Source organism: Xyrauchen texanus, chromosome 42 (assembly GCF_025860055.1).
Source record: "Xyrauchen texanus isolate HMW12.3.18 chromosome 42, RBS_HiC_50CHRs, whole genome shotgun sequence".
Lineage (NCBI taxonomy): Eukaryota > Metazoa > Chordata > Actinopteri > Cypriniformes > Catostomidae > Xyrauchen > Xyrauchen texanus.
In genome coordinates this window covers 20,041,980-20,066,195 of record NC_068317.1, presented here as the reverse complement: position 1 = coordinate 20,066,195, position 24,216 = coordinate 20,041,980, and the positions used below count along the sequence as shown (strand labels likewise).

At 40.3% G+C, this 24,216-nt stretch overlaps 1 protein-coding gene across 1 annotated transcript in view; it reads left to right on the top strand.

The window, feature by feature from the left end:
* The window catches only part of LOC127635220 (vasoactive intestinal polypeptide receptor-like), a 116,262-nt gene that overhangs the window by 56,264 nt on the left and 35,782 nt on the right, over nucleotides 1-24,216 (top strand). Inside the window, exons 4-5 of the mRNA XM_052115103.1 lie at nucleotides 20,093-20,193; nucleotides 22,429-22,526. Coding sequence (XP_051971063.1) covers nucleotides 20,093-20,193; nucleotides 22,429-22,526 — 199 coding nt within the window. The remainder of the gene's footprint in view (nucleotides 1-20,092; nucleotides 20,194-22,428; nucleotides 22,527-24,216) is intronic.

The following is a 24,216-nucleotide window of genomic DNA, read 5'->3' as shown; positions in this document are numbered from 1 at the left end:
ATTCTGAGTTCTGGTCACCATTCACTTAAATTGTGAGGGCCAACGGATCCTGACAATGCAAGTTTTTCTTCTAAAAATATTTGTTTGTGTCCAGCAGAAGAAAGTAAATCATACACATGGGATGGCATGAGGGTGAATAAATGATTTTTGGGCGAACTATCCCTTTAAGAAATCATTTGTACTCATGACAAAATGTGTTTAAAATGGTGTACTCACATAATTTCAATGGCTAGTGGTCTAGAAAAATATATTTTATTCTACCATGGTGGTCACCGCTCATGTTGGCCGACATGTGGAGATCACATGACCAGCCAAATACCATGACAAGTAACATGACAAAAACAGCTTGTGCATACTTTTACATACTTAATTTGTATTATTATTTAACCACCCACCCTTTTTTCTCTCAATTGGTAATTGGTTGTAGTCTATTCTGTTCTTGAACGGAGGTGTAACCCATGAATACTTTAGTATTCATGGAGGCTCACTCCTCAGCATTTAATTAAAGTATTGCCTTTAGTCTTACTCCTGTTGTGTCATTCAATTCTCTCTGGAATGTTTAATTAATGAATGGCTGATTAATGAGGCACAGTATGCCACAGGGTTTTCAGTGCCAGTGGTTGTGTACTTCACAAAGCATTAGGTCATTCAGTCATCTTAGCAGAGCCGCTTGTTTCATATGCACCACATTATGAACTTTTGAGTGCAGTGAATGTAAATGTAATCATGTTCATTGATCTTTCACCAAAATGAGATCACTCATGCACACACAATGCAGTGGCTATACCCACAGGCAAATACTGAGCCCTCTTCGTCAGGTGTCTAGAGCATTTCAGTGGGGCATGCTGGGTGGCCGTGACAAAAAAAGCTAAATTCACAGTATATCGTAAATCCTATTGATTTTATTATTTTTTAACTTGAATAAAGTTACTTGTAAACAAATGTAGTAATAAAGCACAGTTTTGATTAATTTAGTTTTTTGTCATCCCTGTATATATCCATTAAGTTACATTTGAGAGTCAGTGTTTATTATTTTTAGTGTTTTCATAAAACTAACAAGTTTATAAAATAAAAGCAATTTTAATAATGAGCAATTTTAAAAACCCAGAAGCAGAAACGATGTCAACTATTTTCTTTTAATTAGTTTGGCCATTACAATATACAGTAGTTTTATTCACAATCTCTTTCAAATAATAATAATTAAAAAAAAAAATTCCCCCCACTGTAATAATTCAAATGGTTTGGCCAAAACATCACAGTGTTTCATTCAACATTTCTTTCAGATTAATTTACAAAAAAGCTGAGTAACACAGAGTTAAAGTTTTAGCACTGTAACAGTTCAAATGAAAACACCACAGTTTAAAAATAAAATATGGAACCATTACATTGTGCTCTGCTAATATATTAAAGAACAGTCTTTAGTTTAGAAACAATAAAAGCAGTAGCAGAAAGAGAGGAAAACAGTCGAAAAAGAAAGAAGGCAGACCTCAACTAAAACAGCTGGATTCTTCTGTTTCGGTGGTGACTGGCAAGCTCACCACATTATTATTTATTATGGTTGCAGAGTTATTATCTATATTGATTAAAAATAATGGTATTGAAGGTCTTTCAGTGTTGGATAGACATATACTTATAAGCCAGTTTGCTGACGATACAACATTGTTTCTAAAGAATGAATATCAAATTCCATTAGCTTTACATTCTATTAACCAGTTTTCTAAAGCTTCGGGGCACATTTAAACCTAAACAAATGTGTAATGTTAACCCTGCATGAGTTTCCTTTGCAGTCATTATCTAATATACAAATTAAAAGGGAAGTTAAATATTTGGGGATTATTATTTCTAAAGATAAAGATGTTATGGAGAATAAAAATGTGTTGAATAACATAGATAAATGTAAGTCCATATTGAATAGATGGTTGCAGAGGGATCTTACCATTTTTGGAAGGGTTCTTTTATCTAAAATGGATAGTTTGTCCAGACTATCCAGCCTTCTCCTTGCCCATATCGACACAAATTATTAAATTAATAAATAAGGTGAATTTTAAATTTATTTGGAGAAATAAGTGTCAGTACATTAGAAAGGAGGACATGATTAAAAAATATGAAGACGGTGGGGTGAATGCTATCGATTTTGACATTATGAATGGTGTTTTGAAATTGAAATGGTTAAAATCCTTCATTCAAAACAGCCACTCCTTTTGGTTTATTGTCCCCAATGCTATCTTTAACAAACTGGGGGGAATACACTTTCTGTTATATTGTGACTTTGAGTGCACCTCGTTACCAGTTAAACTTTCAACTTTCAAGTGCTGCTCTATTGGAAACTATTGTTCAAACATAACTTCACTCCTCACAACACTCCAGTTTGGAATAGTAGATATATCAAATTTGGCAGAAAATCTGTATATCTTGAGGAATGGATATCTAAAGGGATTTGGGCTATTGCCCATTTCTTGGATGATAATGGAAATTTGTTACTGTATAGAGAGTTTTGTGAGAAATTCCAAGTACAGTGTACCGTTAATATTTTTAATAGAATGATTAGAGCTATACCAATTCCGTTAAAATTAATGGTTAAAGAAGACATGTTGTACTCCAAAATCTCCCCAGTACTGAGACAGCTCTCCTTAGAAGGTTATGATTTTTGTGATAAAAAATTTACAAATAGAGTCATTAGAATTTTTTTTTACAGGCTTATTACCCAAACCCAATTAGACGGGAATACGTGCTTAAAGATTTTGATAAGGTTGAAATAAAAAAAATTAGGAAAAATTATTTGTCTTTTCCTCTCCCTCCTAAAGCTAAGGAGGTGAACTTCAAAATTTTAAATGAGATCTATCCTACTAAAGAATTTTTAAGATTGAAATTAAATTTTGATGTGAACAATTGTGTTTTTTGTGAAACAAATATTGAAAATCTAGAGCATGTCTTTGATTGTGATCTGGTGCAACCCTTTTGGAGTGAGGTGCAGAATTGGTTAAGGTCTAGGAGGGTTGAACTCCCACCTCTCACGTGGAAGTTAATTAGGATAATATACAACCTGCAAATAACTTCGTAAGTAAACTGAAATTACGGTGTACGTTTCTGTAAATATAGTGTACGAAGTTATTTACAGGTTGTATATCTGCTTGTTACCCCTTTATTACCCAAAACTTAACATATTGTTCCCTTATACCTACACGGAAGTAGGCTACGCTATAATTATACAGAAACGTACACCGTAATTTCGGTTTACTTACGCAGTTGTTTGCGGGTCGTAAAATAAAGTGTTACCCAACTTGATAAAGTTTGTTAGCCTCAGTTTGATGCTTCATTGTTTCTAAAATTATTTCAGAAAATATTCAAATTAGAGAGTTGGGTATAGCCTAAATTAGGCTACCCTGCATCTCGCTTCATGGTAGGGTCTTTCAATTCCACGTAGAATTCGTCCAACACGATTCTCCGCAGCAAAAACTCCTTTAGTCGCCAGGTAGCCAGTCATCAATTTTCTGCCGAAGGTCGGTCCAGTCTACAGAAGATGAACTAAGTTAAGAAGCCTGTCAACATAAAAGACAACTTGGTTTTTCCTGTGACAATTGCTTACCTCGGCAACTGCAGTCGACACATCTACTTCCAACTGCGCATCAGATTTTCCCCGCTTGAGTTTGTGACCATCACAAAATCTTCGCACACTCATCACAGAGCATCCACGTCCCACGCCAATATCTGTAAGGTGCTGTGAAATGTCAGCATGAGTCGCATGCCTTCTCAACATATCACTAATTATATCAGCGTATGCCTCAAGGGAAGCCATGCTAGTCAATCACCTCGTCAGATTATTCAAAATGATTAATCCCGACAGGTCATATAGTTCTTCCAGGTCAACAGCATCACCAGGTGGCCCATCCTTAGAAATTGATTTGAATGAGGTTCTCTCATTTTTGCATTTTCCCTTTTTATATGAATCCAAATTAATATTCATTTGATACATAGACACAAGAAAGGGGTTAATATTTATTTTTTTAAATCCTAAATTATATATAAAAAAATCAAATGTTCATTCAATTAGTGACTACAGATTGTAGGAAAATCAAATACCACTTGTTTTTTGTTTTTCATTTCACTTCCAAAAATAGAATAACGAATGAACACAAAAATACACGGACCTTTGTACTAGCTATGCTCAACCTATGGCTGAACAATTGAGGTTATATTCAGAGATTTGTTGATGTACCTTGTTTGTTTGTGTTGTTGAAGGATAATTAATTTTTTTTTTTAAAAAGTATGTCGAAACAATTTACGGCAAATGTAGACAGTAGTTATTTGTTAAAATTGTTATGTATATTTTGATAAGTCACTTGTGATTTGTATCCTTTTTTTTGGCAATAAAGATGACTTTATTAAGCTTTAAAAAAAAAAAAAACTTCTTTGAATCACAAACTTCAGTAGAGTCTATAAACTGATTGGCCATAAAATGAACCAATCACAAGACATCTTATAGGGGGGGCACCTGGGGTAGACCCGCCCCTGCTCTTCGTGGTTTCCTATTTTTGTTTAAACAACTGACAGAGCTTGACTTATGTGAGTTATTTCTTGTGATAATGCTTTTCTGTCTAATTTAGCTACATAAATCTAGAAAAACTTTTCATAATTGCAGTTTTTTTTATTATTGTCTGTAAAGTTATAACGTTCTACTTTGTGGTATATTACACTGCAATTGTTATTATAATTATTTAAAAAGAGTTACCACTGCTGCTTTGAGATTTTAACAGTAATACAGCTGCTGAGTGAGTGACAGAAATGTTGGGCTGTTTCTCTCTTTTGACTGCAGTAATCCGCTGCTCTCTATTTTTTTTCTTCTTTTGGAAAGCTGTGATTGCATAATTGAGAATTTTTTCTTTTGCTGGTGGAGCAACATGTTTGCTGTGGTCTTCCATTCTGCATTCCAAACCCGGATATGTGAAAATGGCCCATTAAAGAACTTGCTTTGCTCAACAAATTCAGCACAACTGGCTCTGAGCAGTTGCATTTGCACTAGATGGAGTGTTATAACCTTCTTTGAAACTGTCACTCACCTTTGGGTCATCACATAGTGAAGATACAGTCTTTTTTTGGCAACAACGTTCAATTAAATGAAAAGGGAACAGAGTTACCATCTGAGCCTAGTTTTGTAGACATGCTAGAGCCCCCTGAGTGGGAAATATAGCTTGCATTAGCAGCTTCCAGTTCCAAGAGACTTGATGATGGTGTAAGAGAGTCCCTACTATTGTAACATTTCAACATCTTCCTTTATAACTTACAGACTACTGCAAATCTACCTTACATCGTTTGGTAAAATAAAAATATTTATGTTTGCAAAACTAACTGTGCCATTAAAGTATATATATTTTTTATATACTCTTTATTTTTGTATTTTTATTGTATGTGTATTCTATATTGTGTGTATTGTTTACAGTACATGGTATATAATTATTGTGTTGTGAAAGTATGTGTACATTTGATATGTAAATTGTGATGTGTAAATATGTTGTTTATTGTAATTGGTATATGTCTCGTCACTGTCATGACTGCTATGTTGCTCGGAACTGCACACAAGACTTTCAAGTCAAGTCAAGTGGTTTTTATTGTCGTTTCAACCATATACAGTTAGTACAGTACACAGCAAAACGAGACAACGTTCCTCCAGGACCATGGTGCTACATAAAAACAACAAAGGACCAACATAGGACCACATGAGACTACACAATGAAATAAAATACCTATATAAACTACCTATATATACCTATATAAAGTGCACGTGCAAACATGTGCAAAAAGTACAGGACAGTACAACAAATTACTGACAATGAACAGGACAATAGACAGTGCAGCGCCGACCAGTACTCAGTAGTGCAAAAAGATGACAGTTTCTAAAATGTAAACATAACATACTATGAGATAATGTTCTATGCACATAGCAGTTATTGAGGTAGCAGACAGTTATAAAGTGACAGTAATTAAAGTGCAACTCAGGACACGTGTGTGTCAAACCAGTCTCTGAGTATTGAGGAGTCTGATGGCTTGGGGGAAGAAGCTGTTACACAGTCTGGCCGTGAGGGCCCGAATGCTTCGGTACCTCTTGCCAGACGGGAGGAGGGTAAAGAGTTTGTGTGAGGGGTGTGTGGGGTCAGCAGTGGACTGAGCACACAGCCCTGGGGGGCCCCAGTGCTCAGTGTGGTGGTGGTGGAGATGCTGTTCCCGATCCGGACTGACTGAGGTCTCCCAGTCAGGAAGTCCAGGATCCAGTTGCAGAGGGAGGTGTCCAGGCCCAGCAGGTTCAGCTTTCCAATCAGGTGCTGGGGAATGATTGTGTTGAATGCTGAGCTGAAATCTATGAACAGCATTCGAACGTATGAGTCCTTATTGTCTAGGTGGGTGAGGGCCAGATGGAGGGTTGTGGTGATGGCATCGTCAGTTGAACGGTTTGAACGATACGCAAACTGCAGTGGGTCTAGTGAGGGGGGCAGCTGGGTCTTAATCTGCCTCATGACGAGCCTCTCGAAGCACTTCATGATGATGGGTGTAAGTGCGACGGGACGGTAGTCGTTGAGGCAGGACACTACTGTTGCACTATTGTACATGGTAGTGTGACAATAAAGTGATTTGATTGATTTAATTTGTAAGATTATAATGAAAAATACATGATGGTAATATCAAATTTTATAAAAAAAAAAATGATATAAAACCCCCATTATGGTATATTGCCACTCTATCTCAAATAAGAGTACACATTGTAGTAACAATATAATTGATTTAATATTTATTAATATAACTCTTTTTTGTTCACTTTTTATGGTATTAATTATTTTGGCTCTCAGGAATAATATGTGTTTAAAGCAAAAGTGTACCTACATTATAATTGTAAATCTGGACTTAAGTTATTATCAGGGTTTGAAGTAAACTCCTGCCATCCCACCAAATGCGGGTATTTCATGTGCAGTTGTGGGGAATTGTGGCATTTGGAGCAACATATGGCGAGAAATGCCGATAGACACAAAGACGTGTATTTGAAGTATTTGACGTGACTTGATTATATTTGAAAGAACAGATGAAAAAAGATAAAAAATATTACCATCTCAGGAGGTTCTCTGAGTTTAGTTTGCTTTATTTCCATGGAGTAGTTCATATCTTACCTGCATTGTGAACACAACTCTACAGGTTCATTTTACAGGTGAAACTCGAAAAATTTGAATATCGTGCAAAAGTTCATTAATTTCAGTAATTCAACTTAAAAGGTGAAACTAATATATTATATAGACTCATTACAAGCAAAGTAAGATATTTCAAGCCTTTATTTGATATAATTTGGATGATTATGGCTTACAGCTTATGAAAACCCCAAATTCAGAATCTCAGAAAATTTGAATATTACATGAAATCAATAAAAAAAAGGATTTTAAATACAGAAATGTCGGCCCTCTGAAAAGTATAATCATGCATATGTACTCAGTACTTGGTTTGGGCCCCTTTTGCATTAATTACTGCATCAATCGCGTGGCATGGATGCTATCAGCCTGTGGCACTGCTGAGGTGTTATGGAAGACCAAGATGCTTCAATAGCGGCCTTCAGCTCTTCTGCATTGTTTGGTCTCATGTCTCTCATCTTTCTCTTGGCAATGCCCCATAGATTCTCTATGGGGTTCAGGTCAAGCGAGTTTGCTGGCCAATCAAGCACAGTAATACCATGGTCATTGAACCAGGTTTTGGTACTTTTGGCAGTGTGGGCAGGTGCCAAGTCCTGCTGGAAAATGAAGTCAGCATCTCCATAAAGCTTGTCTGCTGAAGGAAGCATGAAGTGCTCTAAAATGTCCGGTAGACGGCTGCGTTGACTCTGGACTTAATAAAGCACAGTGGACCAACACCAGCCGATGACATGGCTCCCCAAACCAACACAGACTGTGGAAACTTCACACTGGACTTCAAGCATCTTGGATTGTGTGCCTCTCCATTCTTCCTCCAGACTCTGGGACCTTGATTTCCAAATGAGATGCAAAATTTGCTCTCATCAGAAAAGAGGACTTTGGACCACTGAGCAACAGACCAGTTCTTTTTTTCTTTAGCCCAGGTAAGACGTTTGACATTTTAAGCCCATGTCCAGGACCCGTCTGTGTGTGGTGGCTCTTGATGCAGTAACTCCAGCCTCAGTCCACTCCTTGTGAAGCTCCCCCACACATTTGAATGGCCTTTTCCTGACAATCCTCTCCAGGCTACGGTCATTTTTCTTCCACACTTTTCCCTTCCACTTAACTTTCTATTAATGTGCTTTGATACAGCACTTTGAGAACATCCAACTTCTTTTGCAATTACCTTTTGAGGCTTTCCCTCCTTGTGGAGGGTGTCAATGATGGTTTTCTGCACAACTGTCAGGTCAGCAGTCTTCCCCATGATTGTGAATTCAACTGAACCAGACTGAGAGACCATTTAAAGGCTCAGGAACCCTTTGTAGGTGTTTTGGATTAATTAGCTGATTAGAGTGTGACACTTTGAGCCTACAATACTGAACCTTTTCACAATATTCAAATTTTCTGAGATTCTGAATTTGGGGTTTTCATAAGCTGTAAGCCATAATCATCAAAATTATATCAAATAAAGGCTTGAAATATCTTACTTTGCTTGTAATGAGTCTATATAATATATTAGTTTCACCTTTTAAGTTGAATTACTGAAATTAATGAACTTTTGCACGAGTTTCACCTGTATTTTGACATTGCTTAATTCCAAATATTTGTGGCTGACGATACCATTCATAGCAAATGACATGCCACAGCATTAGGTGAATTGTCACGAGTGTCATCATAATTCAGTACAGACTAAGAAATGGTGCTTGAACAGGAAGGGCTCTAGTTTCGTAAGTGCACAAAGCGTAGCTCTACATGCTATGTCCGTGCGCCAAGTCCTATCCAATTATCGTGAGAGCATTAATTCTAAGTGCAATTTCTGTGCCAGCACAAAGCGTAAATGGCCTTGGGTGGTAGTGTTTTAACTATCTGTGGGTGTATTCGCACAAACTGTGGGTGTATTTTATGTTAATGAAGTGGTGCAAACCAACAAACACCGGTATTACTGCTGGTTGGATGCTAGGTGGTACTATGGGGTAATTTTCGGTAAACATGGTTAGGGTTAAGCCTACACAATGAAGCAAGACACCTTGATTTTAAACTTTGAACTTTATTTTTAATTTATTTTAACAAAAAATTCAAATGAAACTGGAAAAAACTGTGCAGATAAAATGTGTGTTGTTCAACTTTTTGAAAGGTGGCTTTACAACAGCTGTGAAGGGCAACATCTCTCTGACAAAGAACCTACTTCATCTGTGCATTCTCTACCAGTTGGGTATTTATATGTCTGGGAAAATACATGATGTGTGTGAATAAATTAGTTTTGTTCCCATTTGATAATAATAATAATAATTTAATGTACTAATGGGAAAACAAGATAAATATTGTCTTAACATCGACAAAGGCATTAGGTATTTGTGATCACTCTGACTATCGTCGATCCCCGAGATCATCGTCTATCGGCACAATCCTAGTTTAGATTGACAATAGTATTTATGATCTAATTTGTATTGACATTTTTCCACCTGTTGTCATAGTGATTTTTAAGTCACTGCAAAATGGAGGAATAAGTTGGAGAGGATAAAATATTTAGATATGGTACATGAGTTTTTTGACCATTTCGTTAGTTTGATTATATTTTCATTTTGTTTGTAAAATTTGAATTTATAAATATTTTTGTTTTAATTTCTTCATGTTTCAATAAATTAATGTTATTTTTCTAAATTTAAATAAACTGATATAGAAGTGCGTGCAGATACAATCACTATTAATGCTAGTCATGATTTGTGTTTCAGTAGATGAAAATTATTAGTAATACTTACAAAAGCATACTTGGCAATAAAGCTGATTCTGATTCTGATTCTGATTCTGATTCCTTATAATTTAATGGAGCGTACATCAAAATCCTGACACGAAAATGTGTTTCTAAGCATAAAAAGGAGCGTGTCCATATTTCTAATTCATTGCATTCAGTCCATTTACACTACCTTCTTTATTTACATGCTGTCTTTGTTTATATCGCTGGTGCTTGAGGGAATGGACTATATAATAGGACACAGATGGTGCCAAAACTGGAGAAGAACCTCCAAATTAAATTGCACTTGACCCAGCCCATTAGCTTGCTAAAAGTTGCTAAAATATTATGGCCATGCCCACTGACTTTACGCTTATGACGATTAGCGCTAGCGTTCTTAAAATAGGACCCTAAGTTCAGTTTCTATTCTTGTCTTCTTGTTAGGCTCTATTTGTATGTGGCAAAATTATCATTATGATAATAATAATATTTTGGTATGATACTTTATATTACAAAATAACAGTATATTCAAATTGTATTACACATTGTATATATTATGTATTTCAGTAGACAGGTTGTATACTGTATACAGACCGAATATGGGTGGCTGGTAAAATTGGCCATTTACAAGCTACTGTGGCTGCTGGGCAAACATTTTTATTTCATACCCTGACTTTAAGTATCTGAAATAAGTGATAAATACATGTAAATCCATTTGACTAAAATGTACAGATCAGCTCATGTGTCAAAAATTATTAATCTAGATATTTAAATGAAATGCTCACTATGCATTTTAAAGATGAAATATTTAAATTCAGTCACATAATTTTCACCTAATTGTGTAACAATTACACCTTACCTCACTTCCCTAATGAAAACTTGTAGCTACCAGCGACAGTTACTATTTGTCAATCATGTTAAATTTCAACCAACCACCTAGAGATTTCAAAAATCTCTTGATCTCTTGAATTCAAAGACATACGAACTGTAGATTGTAGAAGAAAAATTATAGACTTGCAAAAAATGTATTTAATATAAAAATGCTCCTTTTCTGAGGCAGAGTAAGTGTCATTACTGCAGTTTATTTGTGATCGTAGAAACGCAGAATTACACAAATAAATTGCCAATTTTTACAACTGTACCAAGTCTTCGTCATTCAGGAGCCATGGCTTTGACTTATTCACATGTTCCCGATGGATTTGCATCTAAAGTATGTACACACACACATATCTATATATTAAATACAATACACTAACACAATCAGGCTCACTCAGAATGGGAATGCCTAGATTATATTTCGTAGAATGATACAAGTCTGTCCGTGGTTCAATAGATCGGATTAACGCTGCATTCTGGATCTGGCTTCATGGGATCTCTGGGGCTTTTCACAAAGCCGGCGGTCCACTGGAATAATGTGTGAGGATGGATATATTGCGCGTGGGTGTTTGTGCACGGTGATAAATGTGAGAGGCTTGCCGACAACCCCATACAATAAACAATGTTTCAGATGAAAGCCAAGAGTAAACATCCTCTTAAATAAAATTACACAAGCTTTCAGCTGCAGGCCTTTGTTAAAGTAACATGGATGTTTGTATAAATTCTTCATGTATTAAAATGACAGCTGATTTTAACCCTCAGTCCATGTCTTTCAATGGGAGTAGTGTCAGGGATTAGCTGGATTATGTGTAACAATATGAAATGAAAATGAATCCTACATGATACACATAATATTATGCACCTTTCTTTAAAGGTGTATGTTTTAGTTTATTACAATCTTGACAAAAATATCATGTTTATTAATTTACTAGGTAATAACTAATGAAAGCATGTCAGATGTTTAGATGTTTTGTGCTATTGAAATATGGAAAAGGGATTCACCATCTTAAAAATGTCAAGAACCTAATAAAGTGAAACGTCAACTGGATTTCATGCATGTGGCAGTTGTCAAATTGTTTAAGTCAGGTTCATTCAGCATTTAATTTTTTTTGGTCCAGATTGTCTGATCAGATCTTCACACATCAGAAAATCTCATTTAATCCAATTTTCTCATTGTTATTGAGAAAATGTTCCACCTGCGTGTCTTGATTCCACCTGCTTGTCTGATTATTTTTGTGTTTGGTTTGTGGGAGTTTTTTTACAAAAGAGAGAAATATGCTTTCTGTAACACAATCTGTTTATGATTTATAACCATATGTCTGTATGTAGTGTAGATGATCTCCTTGACATTCTGAAGCTTAGTGTTGACTATTATTTCATGGTGCATCTTCCATGTGATCAATAAACAGATCAATACATACTAAAGGAACAATACAACTTTCATTGTAACAACTTCTTAGAGCAACACAAACCAAAATTCACAATGTCTGGGGTTAATTAAAAGGAAGATGACAGCCTTAAGACATAATATGAATACTTGTGTGTAGGGGTGAGAAACTAGAGAAGTCTTGCTTATGTTTCCCAATCACAGAACCAGGTTTCAGTAAAATTGTCACACAGGCACTGATGTTCAGAAGATAATGATACCTGCAGATATATGTTGTTTGCCTGATACTTACAGCAACTAAACTTCCTGCGGTGAGCCAGGGGTCACATCTAGACATAACAATGGCCAATTAATTTTTAGCAAGTGGATAGAACAAGCTGACCTCATTACCATAACTTCATGTTAACAACCCCTACTGTTTTTCCACATTTTAATTGAAGGAGTATTGTGATTTGTAACTTGAATTAAGGGTTTGGGGGGAGGGGGAATTAGATAGAAAATGGATACAAAGGTTTGTTTATTAATGAATACCCTGCTAAAAAAACAATATAACTATATAATATTGCTTGTAGAAGCTGGTTAAGCTTAGGTGGTTTAAGTTGGTCCCCCAAACTGACCTGCTAATAAGTGCTCAAAAAAGGTTTTAAAACAGCCAACTGACCATGATTGGAGACCAGCTAACAGATAACCATCTTGGGCTAGTTTTAGCAGTTTGTTTGTTTGTTTGTTTGTTTTTTCAGCATTTTCTTTTCAAGTTGGAAATGTTAAATGGTCTGCACTTATAAAGCACCTTTTTTTAACCTTAGAGGTTACAAAGCCCTTTACAATGTGTCCAATTTACCCATTCACACACATTCACACTCACACTCATACACCAATGGAATTGAACCGCCAACCCTGCAATTAGCGGCCGACCCGCTCTACCACCTGAGCCACAGCCACCCCATGGGGAACAGGTCATTACCATTCATTCACCAGTGGACATCACTTTTATACATTTTATATGTGTGGGTTGTCTTTGTTTATAGATTTGACTTATTTAATTAGTTGCTACCTTTTGTGTCCTTTGTGTCCTTTGTTCCTTTGTAAAGGTTGAATAGGTTCTGTGCCTCTACTCAGTGTACATTTTATACATGTTATGAAATGGTATTGCTTCATTCATTCATTTAGCATCAACATAACAAGCATGTTGAAGAAAAAGCCCTTAGAACGGCACATGGGGAATCGTAATGTATATAGAAATATGAGAGGCACACTGCTAACCATTCCAATTTATTGACAACTTTACAACCCAAAATAGGTCTTCACGGGTCAAACAAACTATCATCATGTCAAACAAACCAATCAAAGATGATTAGTTTGTTTGACCAAATTAAGAGCTATTTTGGGTCGAAACATTGTCACTAAATTGGAAGGGTTATCAGTTTTCTATGAACATTAACTTGTAGCTGAGCAACTGCATTTTTTCTAGATGAGTGTATACTACTTCTACAATTTTGAATCATACAGTATACCCACTCTCTTTTTAATTCAAGCCTAAGTGAAATTGATTGCCTTGTTTTTGATCAATGCTTGGTATTATAACACTGGCCTTGCATGAATGCATTAGTTATCAGAGAAATATCGAAGTGTCCTCCTTCCTGTTGAATTATACATCATATTTTTCAAACTCTGGCAGGTATGTTGGATGAAGACAATGTTCTCTTTGAATGAGTCATCCTTGTGGCATACCTCCAATGTTTCCCTATGTCCCTATGATGTTCCTATCGAAATGGCTCCTATATAAAACTGTCATTGAGTGTAGTATTATGACTCTAAGCCTAATTCTCCTCACACTGTTATTTTGGTACAATTACTCGCTTTTTTGTTGTTTTGTTAGTTTAAAATTCAACAGAACTTTAACTATAAAAACGTCTCGGGTTTGACTATAACCCTTGTTCCCTGAGAAGGGAACGAGACACTGCATCGTTGAAAACGACTCTTTGGGGAACGCTCCTTAGCGTGCGCCTCTGAAGTATGAATGAAACTATTCCAATCTTGATTGGTGTTGCGTCATGACGTAACATGTGACGGCATAACCGGATGCATAAAAGTGACGCCGGCACACATACACATTAGCCTAGCGATGAAGCAAGCCGCTCTCAGGCCTTGAGGGGCGTGGCAGGACGACGCAGTGTCTCGTTCCCTTCTCAGGGAACAAGGGTTATAGTCATAATCCGAGACGTTCCCTTCGAGGGAACTCGCACTGCGTCGTTGAAAGCGACTCTTTGGGGAACGAATGCCCACTAGGCCACGCACCGAAAAAAGGCCTGCCCTAGGGTGAAACTGAACTCAGGCACTCAGCTAGGGCGAGAGCACACGTCGCCAGGCGTACTAGGGAGGTGCAGACTGTAAAACCTGATGAAAGTGTGCGGGGTAGCCCAACCGGCTGCCTCACAGATCTCCTGGAGGGGTACTCCCGATAAGAGAGCCCTAGAGGACGCCATGCCTCTAGTTGAATGAGCCCTCACGGCCAAAGGTGAAGGCAAATTACGCACCTTGTAGGCCGAGATAATAGCCTGAACAATCCAATTACTAATGGTTTGTTTCGAGGCAGGGAGCCCCTTCTTAGGTGACCCAAAACACACTAACAGTTGGTCCGACCTCCTCCAAGAAGAGGACCTCTCGAGGTAACGCTCAAAGCTCTGACAGGGCAGAGCAAATGGAGCCTCTCTTCTTCTGCCGACACATGAGGTGGAGGATGAAAAGCCTGCAGGACCGTGAGACCGTGCCGTGTTAGACGGCACCTTAGGCACATAGCCAGGTCTCGGTGTAAAATGGCTTTAACTCCGCCAGGGGCAAACTCCAAGCAAGCTGGCGTCACTGCCAGGGCTTGAAGATCACCCACCCTCTTTAGAGAGGTAATAGCTAAGAGAAAAGCCATCTTGAACGTCAGGTCCTTGGGCGAAGCCGACTGAAGGGGTTCGAAGGGGCCAGGGATAACCCTTCGAGAACCACCGCCAGGTCCCAGGCAGGAACCCTGGACCTGGTTGTCGGTCTCATCCTCCATGTACCACGGAGAAAACGAATGACCAGCTGGTGCCTCCCCAGAGGCCCATCACTCAGTGGTGCATGGAACGTCGAAATGGCAGCCACGTACACCTTGAGTGTGGAAGGGAGAGACCACGAGAGAAACGATCTTGAAGAAACTCCAGAACTGAAGCCACCGGGCAGTTAACTGGATCTACTTCATGTTCTCTACACCAAGTGGAGAACACATTCCACTTGAGGCCATATAATCTCCTAGTAGACGGAGCCCTAGAGCTAAGTATGGTTTCAACCACCCCCGCTGATAGACCAGCATTTAGGTACTGAACCCCTCAGGGGCCAGACCCACAGTTTCCACAGCTCTGGACGAGGGTGGAAGACTGTGCCCCCGCCTGAGACAACAGATCCCTCCTCAGAGGAATCTGCCATGGCGGAGCTATCAGGAGTGAAATTATGTCTGAGAACCATACTCGGGCCGGCCACATGGGGGCAACCAGAAGTAGACTGATGCCCTCTTGGCGGACCCTTTCCAGGACTCCCGGGAGCAGAGCGATCGGGGAAATGCGTACAGGCGAAGCCTCGGCCAAGCCTGTACCATGGCGTCCAACCCCAGTGGGGCTGGATGTGAGAGGGAGAACCAAAGTGGACAGTGGGACGTCTCTCGAGACGCGAACAGATCCACTTCTGATGGTCCAAATTTGTCCCATATCAACTTCACCACCTCTGGATGAAGTCTCCATTCCCTGGGCCTCAGCCCCTGCCTCGACAGGATGTCTGCTCCCTGATTCTGAACCCCGGAATATACATTGCTCTGATAGACAGTATTTTCCCTTGGGACCAAAGAATTATCTGATGCGCCAGTCTGCACAGAGGCGCGATCTGAGTCCTCCTTGTCGGTTCAGATAAGCTACCACTGATGTATTGTCCGAACGTACTAGGACATGGTAACCCTTGATGTCTGGAAGGAAGCTCCTCAGAGCCCTGAACACAGCCAACATCTCTAGACAGTTTATGTGTCAAGAATGATGATGGTCCTGCCACAGACCCCTGGCAAAGCGGCCGTCCATGACCGCGCCTCAGCCAGTGAGGGAGGCGTCTGTCGAAACGGTTTTCCGGCGACATGACGCTCCCAACACTGGCCCTTGGGACAGGAACCAAGGTTTCTTCCATATTAGCAGAGAACGAAGGCACCTGCGCGTTACTCTGATTATACTGAAATGGATTCCCGCTGGGGAAAACCCCTTGGCTTTCAGCCACCACTGGAGGGGCCTCATGTGTAGAAGGCCCAACGGTACAATGTTGGATGCCGCTGCCATGAGGCCCAGCAGTCTTTGAAATTGCTTTACAGTGATGGCCTGGCCTAGCTTTAACCCGGACACCATCGCCATAAGGGACTCGATACGTGCAGGAGACATGCGTGCCTGCATCGTAACAGAGTTCCACACAACGCCCAGAAACGTTGTGCACTGGGATGGTTGTAACACACTCTTTTTGTGTTGAGTCTCAACCCCAAACTTCGAATGTGGCCAAGAACGACATCTCAATGCCGAACCGCCATTTCTCGAGACTGGGCCAGAATGAGCCAGTCGTCGATATAATTCAGTATCACGGATGCCCTGAAGTCTCAGTGGAGCAAGAGCTGCATCCATACATTTGGTGAATGTGCGGGGAGATAGTGCTAGGCCGAACGGAAGAACCCGATATTGGTAAGCTTCACCGAAGCGAACCTCAGGAACCTCCTGTGACATGGAAGGATGGATACATGAAAATAGGCGTCTTTTAGATCTATCGTGACAAACCAGTCCTCGGATCTGATCTGACTCACGATGACAGGAATAGTAAGCATTTTGAACCTGAACCTCCTCAGAGACCGGTTCAAAACTCTGAGATCTAAAATCGGCCTCAACCCCCATCCTTTTTGGAACTATAAAGTACCGGCTGTAAAGACCGGACTCCTGTCTGAATGATGAACACGTTCTATGGCCTCCTTCAGCAGCAGAGATTGCACTTCTTGTTCCATCACCTGAGCCTGCTCCGGAACCACTGTAGTCTGCACCACCCCAGAGAATTTGGGGGGGCGGTGCCCGAACTGCAGTCTGTACCCTGAATTTATTGTATGCAGGACCCATGCAGATATGTTGGGAAGATGATTCCATGCCTCTACAAAATCTACTAAGGGAACCAGCCTCTCGAGGGTGTTTTTCGAGCACTGTTCTCGACTTCCTGAAGCGGGATACCGGCAGGATTTGGTCGATACAGTGCTTGTGACCACAATTGATGTGTGTTTTTATTTTTTGACGCTGAACGGCACGGTGTGCTTTAGCTGGAGATTGGTGTGGCCCGGCGTCAGAGACGGCGGAAACCAACACCGATTTCCTGAGGACTCCGCTCGAGAACAACCTCGGTTGCTCTGCAGCGGGGCAGCCCTCCGAGGTTCTAACACCCGGTTAGGACCTCTTCCCAAACCCTCCTAGCCTTAGGGACGTCCCTCAGGTCGGCCCCTGGCTGGAGGGCTTCGCTGAGGGCGTTCCTCTGTTGCCAAGCTCCTGGAGGAGGGGCTCTAGAGGAACGCTCTCCTTTGCTCTGCGCGGTGCGAGGAGCTGACTGAAGGCTGGGGCTGATGTGTTTGCCCCACCCTACTTGACTTAGACTTGGATTTACGGGGAGAAACTGCTTGAACGCCGCAGATTGTTTCCTCGCCTCCTGAAACCTGTCGATGACCGATGTAACGGCGTCGCCGAACAGGCCAGAGGGCGAGAGCGGGCATCAAGCAAAAAAGCTCTGTCTTTTCTTTTATTCCCGATAAATTTAGCCACAGATGCCTCTCCGTGGTCACCATAGCTGCCATAGAGCGGCCAATAGCGCGGGCCGTCTCTTTAGTTGCCCGGAGAGACAGATCTGCGGCTCTGCGCTAACTCAGCGATATCTTCGGAGTTGGCCCTCCCCTCGTCTAAATCTTTCAGGAGATCGGCCTGGTATGCCTGCAAAATCGCCATTGAGTGCAGGCACGAACCAGCCCGACCTGCCGCCATGTAAGCCCTGCTTATTAATGCAGATGTATCTCTGCAGGGCTTACTAGGCAGCGCCGGGTTTTAAGGGAAGATGCCGACTCAGGAGAGAGGTAACCGGCTAAAGCCTCCTCCACACCAGGCATCTTCCCATAGCCCATATCCCGTGCCCCTAAAACATCGCTGTAATCGACCACACTGGGGGTGGAGACACGGGACGAATGTGGTTTATCCCACGATCTCGAGATCTCTTTGTGGAGATCGGGGAAAACGGCAAACCCGGCGCTGGGGTTGTGACGCGTGCTGCAGGAAGCGCTTGTCTAATTTGCTTCCGGCGTGCGTTCCCTGCTCATTTTGTGGCCAGCTAATGTTAAGTCTGGCCACAGCACGCGTCACAACCTGAATCAGCTCCTCAAAAGCCTGGCCGAAAACCGGCGTGCTTGGCTGCTCACGGTCGTCCGCATCAATGCTGAGCATTTCCACTTCCTCGGAAGCAGAGAGCTCGAGCATTGGGACCTGATCGTGGGCAGAAGAAGCCGCGACGCGGGCTTCTGCACCACTCACAGTAGGCTCGGGATCCTCAAATGAAGAATGAGAATGTGCCGCAGCAGTCTCATTCTCATCTGCAAGATCCGCTGCGAACCCCACGATCTCAATCGCGCGCTGCCTCAACAGACGCGGGACCAGAACCGTGGGGAACGCGAGCCTGACCGTGCTCATCAAAGCACGCCAACCGGGGCGCAGCACTCTCATGGGTAGTGCTTCACAACTTACACAGGCAGATCCCTCGAGAGCTGCCTGTGCGTGCTACGCTCCCAAACAGTTCACACACAAATCGTGCGTGTCCCTACCCGTAATAAAACGAGGGCAGGGGTGCACGCACTTCTTGAACTGCTTGGTGGCCATAATTCTTTTAAATAGGACAAACAACACCAAATAAGACAAACAATATACATAGAGCTTGCTGAAGAGCGAAAGCTAATGTGTATGTGTGCGGCGTCACTTTTATGCATCCGGTTATGCCGTCACATGTTATGTCATGACGCAACACCAATCAAGATTGGAATAGTTTCATTCATACTTCAGAGGCGCACGCTAAGGAGCGTTCCCCAAAGAGTCGTTTTCAACGACGCAGTGCGAGTTCCCTCGGAAGGGAACCTCATCTGTTTGGGAAAATATTTGACTCACTTTTAGCGCCACACAGTGGACACATTTCACCTCGGAACATCCCCAATATGTGTAATAAATCACATAATAACATTTAAAAAAACATTTTGCCAATTTGTAAAGCTATGTTCTGTTTTCAAAAATATTATCCTCTAGATATTGCTGAAATATTGTATTAAGTAAAACTTGCTCACAAGTCAAAGTGATATGCAATTTGTGAGCGAATCACTCTTTCGAGTCAGTTCTTTTCAATGAATCGGTTGAACTGGTTCACAAATGATGGTCTAAATTATTGTGTCGAAGTCGTGGAAATTCATTAGCCAAAAAGTGTGGGAACCCTGTTTTAATATAATGAATTTAACTATTTTGTATCATAAGCATTCCAAGCACTCAATTTATTGTGTGATCTTTTTATACTGCATACATAGATCAAAATGATAAGCTCACCACACTGAGTCACCTTACCTGGTGGGGGCTCTTTGCATTTTGATTGGATGCAGAATTATTCATTCGGTGGGGTACTGTGCAGGTAGAAGAGTCAGGAAACATCTCAGCAAGAGGAGTGACATGGCCCAGCATTTTTCTACTTTAGCTGAGAAAACCATTGTACTGTAATTATGTAGACGCACTCCAGGAAGCCAGCTCTTGGGGCTCAATGCCTTTCAGTTAAAGTTGGGACAGTAAAAAACTGATGCAAGCTGTTGGGGTGTTTTTTTGTTTTTTTTGTTTAATGACCTTTAAATGTCTCACACAGGTAACCTCTCCAAGACTTGCACTGCAGATGGCTGGACTGAGATGCATCCTATGACAATTGCAGAGAATTGTGGGTATAACCTTAACGGCACGGTTGATGATGTAAGTCTAAATTATTTATCAGGTAGTTTACTACCTCCAAAGGTGATTTAAATCCCTGCTGAAATGACCATGGTCACCAGCAATGGTATATGGTACACTGTATTTTTAACATGTCATTTTGGATGCTGGTATACTGGTGCCCCCAGACTTATTAACTAGCCTAACCATCAGAGATGCAAGCATAAAGATTGATTAATTTTGTGTTACTTCAGAAAGCAATTTCAGTCTATGGGCAAATCTAGATTTTTAAGCACATTTTGCTTTGAGGGAACTATTGTGTGACTTTAGCAAGCTGTGAGATTCAATATGCAGTGTGTCTTTCTGAATCTGTTGTTCTGACAGTGTCAGCTGTTTTTTGTTGTTGTTGTTTTTTAACCATTTTTAATAATAATAAAACAAATGTATTGTTTAATTCCCATAAACTAATGTTTACATTCTGAAACCCATCTCTCAGGGTTCATCCAAAAATGTATATTCTGTCTTGATTTACTTACCCTCCTGTTTTTCCAAACCCAAATGACTTTTTTTCTTCTTCTGTGGAACACAAACGGAGATGTTTGGCAGAATATGAGCCATAGTCACCATTCACTTTTAATGCATCTATAATCTATACAGTGAGTCTAGTACAGGCTGTTAGTCCCTGACAATCTGCCTACTTTAACATCTCCCTTCACATTCCATGCAAGAAAGGTAGACATACATGTTTGGAACAACATGAGGGTGAGTATATGATGACGGATGTTTTATTTTTGGGTGAACTATCCTTTTAACCAGTAACTATCCTTTTTCCTTGGTCAAACAGCTTCTTTAGAAAGACCATGCTGTTTGACCAGCTAAGTTTCGAATGGCAGTGGTGGTTTACCAAACCAACTCTAAACAGCTTAGAAATTAATTCTGGTCTAAGATCAGCAGAGAGTTTTAAGAGAACACCATCAATGCAATGTCTGTTTGCAAAGTTATGTCAACTACTGTTCAACGGCACTTGCATTATACAGCACTGAAATGCTCCTACTGTTGAACTTCTGAACTTTTTAACTTTTAGCCCACACAGAGTAAATGCAGTCATTCAAACTGTATGTGATAAAGTCCTTGAGTGTTCCTTACCCCAAAACCCAAGCTTTAAAATTCATCCTTTTTCAGTCAACCTCTTAGCTTCCTTTTCCTGCCTGTCTTTTATTCTCTGGGTGCAAACCAACAAGCCAAGAATAAAAGCTCATTTATTTAGCATTGCACATCAGTGTCAGCTTTTCTGCGCACTTGTAAACATACCAATAGTCCATCTTTGAAGCATCCAATGATACACTAAATTAAACGGCTTGATCTTTGAGCAGAGTGTAGTTAAGTGAAGAGCACATGCCTTTTGCACTTTGATGAAAGCTTTCCCAGCATGTGTTTCGCCATCAATGAAAACAGGAGAGGTAATCAGCATGTTAGGTCTAGACCCACTTGGGAATATGTGGGCATTGGACTTAAAAGGGATTTTATGTTCTTGTCATTGAATATCTGACTCCTCTGTGTTGCCATATTGATGTTTTCATACACAACCTTAGTCAAAGAAGGGATCATTTAAAACACAAAAAAGAAAATAACAGCATTGCAGAGCCAAGCTCTACGCAGGTAAGCATTAAGAAAAGCTTTGCGTGGGAGAGGCAGCACATTACCCATTACCCTTACCACACACACACACACACACACACACACACACACACACACACACACACACACACACACACACACACAAACATTTGCACGCATGCTCGCGCACACACACACACACACACACACAGGCACGCACACACACACACACACACACACAAAAGAGAGAATCTTGAGCCAGAATTATGTCTTTTCAGGCATCTTTCAGACAATTAATTGAGTCATGGTCAAATATGGTTATTTTTTGTGCTGTAGTATTTATTTGGGGTGTTTGTGTGTTTTGACCCCACATTCGTCATAGCAGTATGCTTATTAAAAAGCTCAGTTATAGATTTGCACATTGAATATGATGCTGACACACTGTATGTGCCAGATTCTTTGGCTTCATGTAATATAATTAACATTTTAATAGAAAGACTTCATACTGGAAAGGTTTATGAAAAATATTCTGAGGCAGATAATACTATAATCAAAACATTTTATTATTTGAGGGTTCGAGCAGATTTAGTTCACATAACTGTGAAGTTCAAAGGTATTTTAATTTGTAAACATTAATTATTTTATTCTATTCTTTTCCAGGATAGTTTCTTTATTTCTGTGAAGATTGGCTACACCATCGGCCACAGTGTTTCTCTCATTTCTCTCACTACTGCCATTGCAATACTTTGTATATTCAGGTAACAAATTCTAAATTTCTCAAATGCTAACATATATTTGCTGGTGTAGTAGTTCTTTTTTTGTTCTTTTCCAAATATTTGGTGTTTCTCTGAATGTCACTTGATAATACTATCATCGTACTTATGTTGACCTCATAGGGATGTTTTAAACCCATTACTTTTGGAGAACTTCTAGACAAACCCTTTCTGTTCTCTGAGGCCATGTCCACACTTATTAATTTAAAACGCATTGCTCCACATTGAAACTGCACTTTCCTCCACCATAAACTGAAACATTTCAGTCATGATAATTTTTTTAGTCAATAGTTACTTTTGCATTACTGGTATTTCTGCATTGAAAAGTGTTCAATTGTTATCCTTTGGAGAACCTCTAGGCACACTGTAAAGGAGTCTCAAGGCATTATTAAATCTGTCCGTTTGGAGCATTTGTTTGGAACCTGGTGCCAACATTTAGGTATATATAAACATGGCAATCGCACTCGTATCCACACTAAAACAAACGACCTGAAACCATTTTGACGAGCTAGTCTCGCCACGATTTTAAATTAACTCTTGAGTGGTTGCATGTGGTGAGAATGCAATATGACCCAACAGATAAACAAACCAATAACCATGAGCATACCTGACGGATCTTTAAAGGAGAAATCTGTCAGAACATCATTGTAATTTCTTATCAAAGCATGAATATAAGCTTTTTTGGCAAAGTATATTAGATATAATTGTACATTTAAAAAAGGTGGTGTTTAATAATTCTTAAATTTTAGTACGATCATCACCAAAAAAAAAAACAAACACTAAAGAAAACTATTTAGGAGGCATGAAACAGAACTAGTGCAATCTCTACTGTGCGTGTGTGTGTGTGTGTGTTGCAGGAGATAGAGAACTATAGTTTTAAAGTCCTATCCAATCAAGTTCTCCCAAAGAACAATACGATTGCCTCCCAGCCTACATACCAGCACTTTTCAATAAATATCCATTTGTTTATACAAAAATCTACATATAAATTATTTTTGTGAGTGACTGCTTGTGGCATAGTGATTGATTAAACTTTTGACCTAGCAGAGCTAAGCGTCTTAGTTACAGATGTAAACTCTGTTCCATGATGGAGGGAATGAGACGTTGTGTCGTTGTAGTGACACTATGGGTTCAATCTTGTGAGCCCCTAATCACCTTTGCTTTATTCAGAAAAGGCCAAAAGGAATTTGCATGCCACACTATGCCCCCCCCGTACATACGTGTATAAAAGATGGCGTGCATCACTCATTCAGATTCATGCTGAGGACGAGAGAGAGTCCTGGCTATGTCAGCGGTCTGCTCAGTGCCACTGCAGGAGGGACACAACGTGTCGTTCCCTCCATAAGGGAACAGAGGTTATATCTGTAACCAAAATGTTCCCTGTCTGTCACTCACTTGACGTTGTGTCGATGTAGTGACAGGGGTACCTATACGAAATGGCGCAGCCGCTTAGCCATGTCACGGAGTACGGAGGAGTGGACACGGGCAAGCTGCCACGTGCCTCGCAGTGAGCACTCGACCACGTCATGAACTTCCAGCGAATTTAGGTAAGGCGTCTCCCTGATCCTGTTAATGGTGGGAGGAGGCACTTACCCGAGGAGGCTACATGCATTTCCTGATTTTTGTATCAAGCAATTTCCCACAGAGCACCTGCTAGGATAGTGCTGGGTAAACA